This window comes from Erithacus rubecula, assembly GCF_903797595.1.
Source record: "Erithacus rubecula genome assembly, chromosome: 12".
NCBI classification, from domain to species: Eukaryota; Metazoa; Chordata; class Aves; order Passeriformes; family Muscicapidae; genus Erithacus; species Erithacus rubecula.
In genome coordinates, this window is record NC_136664.1 from 6,336,343 (window position 1) to 6,348,004 (window position 11,662).

Sequence of the window (11,662 nt, forward strand, 5' to 3'; positions counted from 1 at the left end):
CTGGGTGTTAAACCTCCCTCTGCTCTGTGTCCTGTGCTCCATTTCTGGCTGTGAGCCTGGTGGGATTTACAAAGCAGCGCACACTAACTGAGCCTCCTCAGAGGCCATCCCAGCTCCCCCAGTGTTACCAAACCTGCCATCTGCATCTTCATCACCTCCCTCCAGCCCTTCTGCTGCATAAGAACAGCTCTGGAAATACCAGCTGCTGTTCAATGTGGTGTGGGTTTCATTTGGAGTGATATGGGGGTGAACCAGTTCTGCCCCTCACAAACCTGCAGCGAGGGCTTGAGGTCAGTTCATGTTCAGCTGCCTGCCTGGGAGGGTTAGAAAATCCTGGGAAATGCTTCTGGTCCTGTGCTGCAGAAGAACCTCCCCATTTCCTTACAGTAGTATACTAGTGGTTTACAATACATAGTTGTATTTTCTGCTCTTTCAGTCTGGGTTTGCCAGTCAGGGTCAGTGCCACAGAAATACAGCTGCTGCACTTGGCTCCAGCTCTCCTGGGCACCCTCAGCTGTGAAAAGCCTGGGCTGACTTACGGTCACCCGTGTGTGCCAGGTTATTTTTTTCTTTTTAGGGGTTGTTATGCATAATACTGGTATAGAAGAGAAGAAATTGAGTTGGCTTCAGGAGAATTTGGAGTTGCAGTGGGGGAACCCTCCCTTGGGGTCAGGACATCACCCAAAGACATACTTGAGGTTGAAAGCCCTCACTTCATTGTGTGATTCCAGGTTACTCCTACTTTCTAAAATGTTGAGAGTAACTTGGGTAATACCAATTTCATTTAGCATTTCAAGTCTATATTTAAATATTGCATAGCTTTAATTGATTTAACTAGTTTATAAAATAAATTGTATTTGAATGTTACTAGTCTCAGTTTTATAAACCTCCAGGACAGATGGGAGCAGTGGTCTTTGGGCTGACCCTGAGTCAGGGTCAGCCAGAGTACCTGGAAGGCTCTCTCAGGAAGCATCTGCAGGGTTACACCAAATGTTTTGGTCAATGCAGCACAAAGATTAATGGCACTGTGATGTACCTCTGCCCTGGACAATGTGGGGAAAAACAAGCCCAGTTACAGGACAGTCCACAGCAAGGTGGTGAGTACATGTGTGCGTGCACAGCCTTCAGATAAAGCCTTACACAGCAAATATTTATCAAAACATCTTCCAGCATCCCCTTTGCAGCTTGGGTGTTTAACTTTTCTTGGGGGTTTAAAGGCTGCCCTGCCTCCTGCTAGCCAAAATTAACCTTTCCTTAGGCTTTTAAATGTGACCTGACTTGTCCTAGCCTGACCTTGCACTGGGAGGAGGGTGGGCTGTGGTGTCCCTGCTGTTCTGGCCTCTGCCTGGTTACTCCAGGACAAGGATGCTCACAGCATCTCTGTGTTCCACATGCTTTTCCTATTGTAGGCAGAAAGTCTCCAGCCTTCCTGTTCCCACTGGAGGTCAATGCCCGGCAGTTCCCTGCTCTCCTTTTCTCTGAGCTCTGGCTGCTGGCAGCAGACTCTGCACAGAGCTGGGGCAGGGGAGCTGTGAATGCACTGGACTACCAGGACCAGCACAATGGGTCTGGGACTTTCTGCTTTTATCTGTCCTGGTGGCAGATACCCCTGTATCAAAATGCCAATTTCCCTTCCCTTTATGCTGATGTGCATTGTGGCTTCCTGGGGGCTGCAGGGTTCCCTTTATGCCAGGGGTTGGCCACTGTGCCCACACCCCTTGAACTGAGAGGACAGAAAATAGAGCTGTTAGATGGTTAAACCCTCCTGAATTCCAATCCTTTTGTAACATGCTGTGTGCAGCTGCCCTGGGAAGAGCTCTCCTGGCCAGGGCAGCAGGGATGCTGTGACAGCTGAGATGATGCCATGGGGGAGCTCTGCTGCTCAAGCACCTGCTGTCTTTTTGTGGGTCGTGTTTCCAACAATTAGCTGCTCATTTATAAAGCACTTTGGGCTGGCAGCAGGCAGCCTGTCCATGGCCAGCACGCTGCTCTCCTGGAGGAGCCTGAGGAAGCTGCAGATGCTCGGCTCCCCTGGGTCAGTGACCGGCAGTGCCTCCCTCCCGCGGGGTACCCGAGGCCATTCACTCCTCAACTCAGGAAGAAAACAGCACGGCAGGGACCCCACGGGAAATGTGCTCAGGAATGTGCTCACCCTGCCCAGGGAGGATGAGGCATCTGCCAGGGAGAGGAGGAGGCTGGCACCTTGTCTTGCTCAGGGCATTGGGGCTGCTCCTGCAGCACTGCCAGGTTCTCACCTGTGCTTCTCCCTCAGTCTTTTCTGGCAAAAGGGAGTTGGTGTGAACCTCCTTACTGAAATAATCCTGCTCTGTTTTGTTCTGGAGGTTGTTTTGGGGTTGGGATGAGCCCCACCAGCACAGCAGAGGTGAAGGAGGACAGTGCAAACAGGGCAGGTGTGCACAAGGAGTGTCTGTGAGCTTGGCTCTCTGATGTTCCCCAAAGAGCAGCTGAGGGTCTGGGAGCATCTAAAGCTCTGCCTTAGTGGGATGGTGGCAAATTAGCCTGCTCACAAACCCAGACAAGAAGCAAAAAGCATTCCAGTTCAGTGGTCATAGAGTTTTTTAGGGATGTGGGAGATGTGGGATCTCCCAGTGGTAGCAGGAAACACCCCCTTTCCCAGGAGCATGCCTCAGTTTCCCCACAGTGTGTATAAAATCAGTGGAAGAGAGAGCAGCGAGTGATACAGGGACCGTTCAAACATGGCTTTTCTGGGGAAATACTGCAGGAATACAAAATAAAGAATATTTCTGCATGAAGAAAAAAGGATGAAGTGGCTTGAGGCTGCTCCCTTGACTTTATCCTCTTCCACTCTCCAGCCTTTTTCACCCACCCTGGTGTGTACATGTCCTGAGTTAAAGCAGTCTTGGCAGGAGCACCAAGCCCTGAAGCCCAAGCCCTGCTGAGGGAGGAAGGCAGAGTGCAACATGAATGGTGTCAAGGAAACTATAGGAAGATTAGGAAATGTGTGATGAGTTTTGATAAGTGGAGGAAGCAGGTCATGTCCTGCCTCGGGTGGGCTCTGCTGGGGTATGAAAGCAGCCTCTGCCTCCCCCAGGGATCACTCGGTCCCATCAGTGCTCTCTGCTCTGCCCGAGGATGTGCTGGGCTGGCAGGATGATGCTGGGCACCCTCAGCACATTGCTGGTGCTGGTCCCTGCAGCAGCAGCAGCCTGTGAGTTTGGGCCCTTCCCCTACAGAGCCACAGGGATCGTCTGCAGGATGACCAAGCCCGCGGCATTGCTGTGTAAGTGCCGGTTCCTCGGGACCGTGCCCGTTCCCCGGGGCTGTTCCCGCTCCCCGGTGCTGTGCCCTCTCCTCGGGGCTATTCCCGCTCCCCGGGGCTGTTCCCGCTCCCCGGTGCTGTGCCCTCTCCTCGGGGCTATTCCCGCTCCCCGGGGCTGTTCCCGTTCACCGGGGCTGTGCCGGTTCCCCGGGGCTGTTCCCGTTCACCGGGGCTGTTCCCGCTCCCCGGGGCTGTTCCCGTTCCCCGGGGCTGTTCCCGTTCACCGGGGCTGTTCCCGCTCCCCGGTGCTGTGCCCTCTCCCCGGTGCTGTGCCCTCTCCCCGGGGCTGTTCCCGTTCCCCGGGGCTGTTCCCGTTCCCCGGGGCTGTTCCCGTTCCCCGGGGCTGTTCCCGTTCACCGGGGCTGTGCCCTTTCCTCGGGGCTGTGCCGGTTCCTCGGGGCTGTGCCCTCTCCTCGGGGCTGTTCCCGCTCCCCGGGGCTGTTCCCGTTCCCCGGGGCTGTGCCCTTTCCTCGGGGCTGTTCCCGTTCCCCGGGGCTGTTTCCGCTCCCCGGGGCTGTTCCCGTTCCCCGGGGCTGTGCTCGTTCCCCGGGGCTGTTCCCCCTCCCTGGGGCTGTCTCTGCTCCTCTCTGCCAGGAATCAGTGACAGTCAGAGGGAGGGAGTTCTTGCTTCTCTGTCTCTTGTGTAAACACCTGTCTGGGAGCACAGGTGAAAACCTGAACAGGCAAAGGAGCTTGAAAATTGTCCTCAGCCCAAGATTTAGTGCTGTTCCTGCTGAAGCTTGGCATGATGAAAGAGCTTGAACAAATGTGTGTTTTATTTCTTTCTTCACTGCAATCTTATTTCTTGAGGTCATTATGAAGAAAGGGGGAAAAAGGTTCTCTCCTGCTGTGGGTTTATTTGCAAAGATGCAGGAGCTTTGCTGGTGAGGGAAGAACTTAATTCTTCTATGGAGGGTGGGAACAGCTCTGTCCTGTCCCATCCCACAATGGTACATGCAGAGGAAGATGTATTTGTGAACTAACAGAGAGTATTTCTGGAAGGAAAAAGTCCTGTACAAGCATGTGTCTGAGGCTGTAATGGGTTGTCTAACTTAGAAAAATGGGCACAGAAACTTTTTCAGAAATTTTTCTTTGCAGACCCAAGAGCTGACCGCAATACAAGTAAGCAGCAACAAAGCAAAGCACTGGGGTAAAGTCAACAGCTCGTGTGGTGTAAGGATGAGCACATTTTGACATTTCTAAAGTCTGCTCCTGAGGTGTGTGCAAGCTGGAGACAGTTCCTACTGGTGGCTGTCGAGCCACACACGCTGTTGTCCCTTGCTGCCATCAGCTGGGATAATGAGGGATTTAAATTTTTTTTAATTTACTCTGAAACTACTTCTAGTGCTTCCTGGATCTAATGGAAATGCCTCAGATAAAAGCCTCCTGCAGTGCTTTAATCCAGGAGAGATTGCAGTTTGACATCTTTGCCCTTTTCTTCCACCAACAGTGAACCAGGAAACTGCTCAGGTGATTCAAGCAGCCTTCAGGAATGCCAAATTCCCAAACATCACTGGGGAAAGGTCCATGCGGCTCCTCGGTCAGGTGGCTTATGGGCTGAGCAAGTGAGTACCTGTGTCTGTGCCAGGGGAGGGGACAGGGGACAGAGGGGACCAGAAACCTGCCTTGGAGGGAGCCTTGAGCCAGCAGCTCCTGGTGAAAGCAAAGGTCTGCACTGGGGCAGACACAGTTTGGGATCTAAGCCTCACAGACCATTTCCATGTTAAGGTTTAGGCTACTAATGTGTTATTTAAGAGTTATTTATTTTTCCAACTGAGTGGGCAGCCAGCCAGGCAGGGTGTAGAGCTCATTTCTGACAATGGGGATGGGGAGTAATGTCCCTGTGACCACTGGTGACAGATGGTGCCCACACTGAGAGGCAGGGGGGACCCATCCAGGGCTGCCAGAGCCACCCCTGTCAGCAGGATGTCACTTGGCTGTGCTTTGTGACAAACCAGGCTGGGTATTGCTGTTACCCACTTTTATTTTGGGACACAAATTCAGTGGTGCACTCACAGAACAGACTTCCTGCTGTGACCACAGCTGCACAGAGCACTGCAATAAGACAAGGTTGCATTGTTCCATGTTTCCTGTTTAAAGCATTCCTCAGCCTTGTATGCAAACATTGCACAGTGCACCAAGCCTGAGCAAAAGCATCACTGTCACTGTACCCTGGGATTTGCAAAAACTCCTGAGTCTGGCACAGGCACGGGTCCCATTCCTCAGGAATAAACCTGTCCTGCCCCATCACAGCAAACAGCTCTGGGCTGGGGACAAACCCTGTTTCTGCTGTTTCTAGCATCCAGGTCAATGATCTGTCCATCGAGAGGAGTGAGGTGGAGCTCCAGGAGGACAATGCCATCCACATCTCCATTAAAAACGTGTCAGCCTTGTTCAAAGGGACCCTGACCTACGGCTATGCTGGAGCCTGGTTGTGAGTACCTGGGGCTGGGGCTGCTCAGCCCCACAGCAGCTCCTGCTGCTGCCCCTGGGGCTGGCCTGTGGCAAAGTGAGGGGCTGAGCTCCTCACCTCTCTGGCAATGGCTGCACTGATCACTGCCTGAGACAGGATTTTATACTCCAGCAGTGCTTCTGAGCCCCATTTTACTTTCTGCCTTTCTGTCCTCACCTTGCAGGACAAGGCCAGATGGCCAAAGTCAATGAGTTGACTCCTTCTCTCCTCTTTGTTGCTCTGTAAACTCTGAGTGGATAAAAAGGAGGGTTAATGTACCAAAGTGCCACTAAGGCAGCAGTTGGCAATGATTTTAAGCCAGAGTATCTGAGATGGGCTGTGATGTGCTGGGGGTTTGGCTATAGCAGTGTAATGACACATGTGAGGTGTTATAAAATCCACATCTGTCAGGGAGAAGCTGCTCCTGGCACAGGTTCCTAAAAGTCCCCTCTTCTGCCATTACAGCTTGCAGCTTTTTCATTCAGTTGATTTTGAAATTGAATCTTCCATTGACCTCCAGCTAAATATTGATCTGAGTAAGTACCCATAACACCCCAACTTTTTGCAATATGACTTAATTCCCTCCCCACTCTGGTTTGTGGGTTGCATGTACTGTTCAGATCTCCTGGTCTCTGCTGGGTCTCTGCTGGCAGGAGCTAGGGCAGCTGGCAGGTATCCAGGTGAAGAAGGGTGCCTGGTAGACCAGCTCAGCTGGAGCTGTGAGCAGAAACCATCCAGGTGCAAGGTAGCCCCATCTGCCCCAACTTGGCAGGGTCTGGAATCTTTTGGAAACATCCCCTGGGAGATGTGGGGAGCCCTGGCTGGCTCTCTGCAGTGATGCCCTGCTCCAAGCCTGCAGTGCCTGCAAAGAGCGCTCCTCCTCTCAGTGACAAATTAACAATATTTTTTTTTCCTTTTGCCCCATGCAGTGTGCCAAAAGCACCAAGTGACTCCTGATGCCTCAGACTGCTACCTGACCTTCCACAAACTCACACTTCACCTCCAAGGAGACAAGCAGTGAGTCTGACCCCTTCCAAAATTGAGATTTATTGTCCCCCTGCTGGTTCCCAAATGTGCAGACCACAGGTGGTCCTTGACTGTTCTCCCTGTCTTACCCAGACCTGGCTGGCTGAAGCAGCTCTTCACAGATTTCATCTCCTTCACTCTGAAGCTGGTGCTCAAGAGGGAGGTAAGAGCAGCCTGGGCACTGAGGAAAGCTCTGTAGTTTTGTGTGCCACACACTCTTCTTGCCCACAGGACAGCAGCAGTGTAATGTTAGTGCTAATGAAAAATAAGACAAATAAATTGAATGCTCAATAAAAAAGCAGCTTGGGCAAAGTGAGAGGTGTTGCTGACCCTGAGGCTGCTGGACTCTGACCAACAGTCCCTAGATCTCAATGAGACTCATCTTTGCTCTACAATCCAAAATCCTATTAATTCCCCTAATTTTTTCCTCCTTCTTTCCTCATGTAGGTGTGCAAGGAAATAAATGCTGTTGCTCAGACGCTGACAAATTTTATACTAGATTTAGCAGGTAAATATTCTTGGTTTTTCTGCTTTCTTTTTTATGTTCAGCTTTTAATATTTGTGCCCCAGCAGAATGGTAGCCACATCCATCAAGAATGTCCTTCAAAACTGTGTATGGGATCCCAAGTCCACAGACAGCAGCAAAATAAACCTTAGTAATGTTATGTTTGGGTTTTTCTGCATCAGATTGATCTTTTAGGGTGATTACATGGATTCAAAGACATTTCAATTCATTAGGGATTTCTCCAGTGTGTGCTGATCAGCTGTGCAAGATATTGCAGGGCTAATGTCAGCTAGAACATGAGCATGCACTGCAGTATTAGGGATGACTTTGTACAGCATCTGGAGATTTTCCCAGTTCCAAATATCAGGGAAAAGGAGTGGAATGTACAACTGTGGAATGTAAAATTATCCCAGTTTCCTCATGAAGAAGCAGAGTCACTGAGCTGTAGAAAGACCAGAGCATCCAAAGGAATGGGAGCCTTTGTCCCACCCCTCTGTTCTTTCATAAAACCTCTGTCACCACCTGCACCAAGTCCTAAAAGCAACTGGCACAAGCTCTGCTCAAAGTCCTGTTTCTGGTGTGAGGTTTCTGTGTTTTCTCCCTGCAGCCAATTTTGTCCGAGACAAGGAGATCATGGTCGATATCTCCCTCGCATCAGACCCTGTCATAACAGCAAACTACATAGAATCCCACCACAAGGTAAAGGACCCAGGCTGCTCAGACACCCAGTGTTTTCTGGCCATGGTGTGCTCTGCAGGGCTTGGAGGGGCAGGTTCTGTCAGGCTGTGGCACTGCTGATGTGTCCTGGTTTGAAGGACAAGTGCCTGCCAATGAAGGCAGAAACTTCTCTTTGAAATGGAGAATGTAAACCCCCTCCCTCCAAAGAACAATCTCAACCCTGGCAGAGTCAGAATCCAGCCTGACACCCTGTCAGTCAGTCAGGGTGGTGGCAGCAGTCCCATTCAATGGTGGCTGCATCCTCCTGCAGTGGTAGATGTGGTTCAGCTGGAGCAGTGCTCCTGGAGAAGGTGCAGTTTCCTCTGAAGGTCCAGGGATGATGTGGAAAGGTCTGGCTTTCCTCTGGAATCCGGTGGAAAGACGGATAACTTGCTATCCAAAATCTCAGTTTTTTATCTGGGTAGGAAAGGCTGCTTGGTTCCTCCCCCTGGCTGGAGCATCTCCCAGTGGGATGATGTAATTTTATCAGTCATACAGTGGGACTGAATGGCCCAGCAGCAGATGATATCTTCCTGGAGGGAGAATGGGTTGTGGAGAAGATAAAGATGATTGCCCCACCTGATTTAAAGATGTCCCATTAGCAGATGGTATGTGCCACAGAGATAAGGAATCACTGCCCCACCCGGCTCCAGCAGAAGATAGAATACACATTTCTGGCCACATCCTGTATTGCAACCCAAGACATGATGCCAACCTCCTGTGTCCAGCCAGGCCTTTACATTGCCATGCAAATGCAGGTGTTGGCTTTGTGTCCTGCCCCCCTGCTGCTTGCTGTGGCCAACACAGTTGTTTTCCCCTGCAGGGCCTTGTCCTGTACAAGAACAGCTCCAGTGTGCTCAGTGACTCTGTGTTCTCCCCATCCCTGCTGACCCAGTCCCGGATGCTCTACTTCTGGCTGTCTGAGCACAGCCTCAGCTCCCTGGCAGCTGCAGCTTTCTTGGATGGGCGACTGCTGCTCAGCCTCAGCGGGCAGAAACTGCAGGTGATGCCCAGAGGGGTGCCCTCCTTTCCTCATGCATCATAGTTTGGGCAGAAAGTGAAAAATTCACTGAAGACCGTGTTTTGGTGAGAGCTGGTTTCTGTAGAATGAAGTCTACAGCCAGTCACTACTGTGATCCTGGAACTGGTGCCATCTAGAAAACTTGTCTGCTGAGTTGTAAAGGGATGTGATTTTCTGGGGGGTGGCTGAGATGGAAAAAGGGGAGCTCAGCCATGACCTGCACTGGGCACTGGCCCCACCTCAGTGCTCTGGGCTGTCCAGCCTGTACCAGGAGCAACCATAACCTTGTCCTCTGTTTTCCCACAATCTGTTTCTGGTTTGTTTCTTGAAGGAGCTGTTTGAGATGGAAGACACAGAAGTGCAGCAGAAGGCAGTGCAGAGGGTAACTTTTTGTCCTATTCAGAGTGTTGCATGTCAAATGAGGAGATTTCAGATGGATTCTGTTGTATTATAACAACCTGGAATCTTCCCTTGACAATCTGAGTCTTGGGTGGGCCAGATGGAGAAAAAGAGGGGCTGATGGAGAAGCAGTTGTGCTTTGCAAGGAGGATTTCTCCATTTTCCATGCTGGTCTCCCTGAAACCTGGCTGAGTTATTTGGCCTGTGTGAACAGGGGGAGGAACTGGGGACTGCAAAAGGAATGCAACTATGTGGCAAGCTGGCATGAAATTGGCATGGAAAAAGCCTGACTACTCATTTGTTACTCCTTACTCGAGCAGATCTTTCAAGGCACCTCCTACAACGACTCTGTGGCCAAGGTGTGGAGTCTCACCCAGCCCCAGATTTCTCTTCAGCCTGAAGGGACAGTGGTGAGGTCCTTGGTAGCAGTGGAGCTCAGCATCCTTCTGGCAGGAGAGGAACCCCTGGTGGCTCTGTACATGGAGAAGGTCAGTCCTGGCACCTCCTGGCTGTGAAACCCTTGGGACAGGCTCTGTGCCAGGGCAGGACCATTCCTGCTGTGCAGGGACAGCGATGGAGGGAGCCCTTTGGGGAGGGTGAGAAGGTAAATCAGTTTCTTTTAACACTCCCATCTGCTCCTTGGCCATTTGAGCCTGGGAATGATGATGGTGACCATGCTGGCTCAATGCCCCCTCAATTTGGCCACACTATCAGTGTGCAAGGTGGTCAAAGCAGCAGAAAGCTCTGATGAGTCCCCTTTATCTGACACAGGGTAGTGCCACTGAGATATTTTGGGAGAGAATGAAGGCACTGTGGGAATGTATTTATTCTGAACTCTCCCTGTACCCAAATTCTAGCTCAGGTCCCCACTCAGAGTATAACTGTGTCAGAAATGGAGATAGAGCTCTGAAGAATGTGAAGCTCAAAATATAACCTTAAAATATAAGCCTTGTGCAGGATTTACAAAAGAGCAAAAGTGCAGGGGATGAGCCAGCCTTGAGCCTCAGAGACTGAGGCTGTGGGCATGAGGGGTGGAGAAGGAAAATGCTGTCCTTCTCCAGCACTATATGGAGGTAAAGCCAAAAGGACATTGAACTCTGGCTCCTAGGAAACACCCCAAAATGTCCAAATGCAGCTCCTTGCTATAAGGCTATGCCTGAACCCTGCTGCTCTTCTCTCTGCAGGAAGTCACCGTCACTATCCAAGCTACCTACGCAGAAAAGAAACTCATTTTGCAACCTGTGGACTCCAGGTTGGTGCTCTGCCCTTTTAAGAGTTGCCTCTTTTGATCCATGTTTAAGAGCAGCACAAAAAGAGGAACTTTGCAGCCTTTAGTGACCTTTTTCCCCCCTTTTCTCTCCTTCCCTTCAGCATAGAGATTAAGGTGTTTAAATGCACAGCTAATCCAAGTGGGGTAAGTCCTACAACAAGTATTCTCTAAGCCATTTGAGGCTAAACAATGTCTTTTAAAGCATTTTTGTATGAATTTTCTGGTTTTCAGGAAGACTCATCCATACAAAACTTCCTGAAGAATATGATTTTGGTTGCTGGCATTCCAGAAGTAACTTCACGTGAGTTTTCATTTTTGGAATTGCCAGCCTGCTCCATAAATTGTCTAACATCAGATCTCCTAAACCAGACCACTGAAAAAAACCATCAGTAATACTAACAACTGGGATGGGGGGGGACCACATTAATGCTTGAAATTCTGCTGGATACACTTGGGGAATGAGGATCCCTGTGTAAATGGCTGGGAGAAGGAAAAAGTGGCTTTTTTGTCAGGCTGAAGGTCATGGGACATTGAGGCACAATTAGCTCTTGGCAACAGGCAGTACATGATGAGCAGCAAGCCAGGATGGACATCCCTGTAACTGGATGGGTTTGCTGATTCCACAGGTATTGGGTCAGCTCTGACTTCACTGATGAACAGCAAAAGGCTTGATCTCTTTGATATCATAAATCCTGAGATCATCACTGGAAAGGTAAGCAGAGATCAGAACTACCCAGCTCTCAATCTCTCTTGGGATTGTGGCATGAACTAATATTATATTTTCTGTTCTCTCCTCACTTTTTAGGGATATGTAATTGTACAGCTTGACTTTGGCTTCCCCAGTCATGTGCTTCTTAATTTTCTTGAGAGAAGTTTGTAGAGCTCATCCCTTCACAGAGGAACAGAGGAACTTGTGTACAACCAGAAAAATTGTACCTGAACAAATAAAAGATGAGCTGCTTTAAATCAGT

General features: G+C 50.3%; 1 protein-coding gene across 1 annotated transcript; it reads left to right on the forward strand.

The window, feature by feature from the left end:
- Window positions 1-3,036: 3,036 nt before the first annotated feature.
- On the forward strand, window positions 3,037-11,662 carry CETP (cholesteryl ester transfer protein). Its single transcript, XM_079316328.1, has 16 exons — window positions 3,037-3,262; window positions 4,752-4,866; window positions 5,601-5,735; window positions 6,219-6,289; window positions 6,683-6,770; window positions 6,873-6,942; window positions 7,227-7,287; window positions 7,892-7,983; window positions 8,825-9,004; window positions 9,354-9,404; window positions 9,742-9,909; window positions 10,606-10,673; window positions 10,793-10,835; window positions 10,923-10,992; window positions 11,318-11,403; window positions 11,497-11,662. The coding sequence occupies exons 1-16, from the start codon at window positions 3,115-3,117 to the stop codon at window positions 11,569-11,571; spliced, it is 1,521 nt and encodes a 506-aa protein (XP_079172454.1). The 5' UTR covers window positions 3,037-3,114; the 3' UTR covers window positions 11,572-11,662.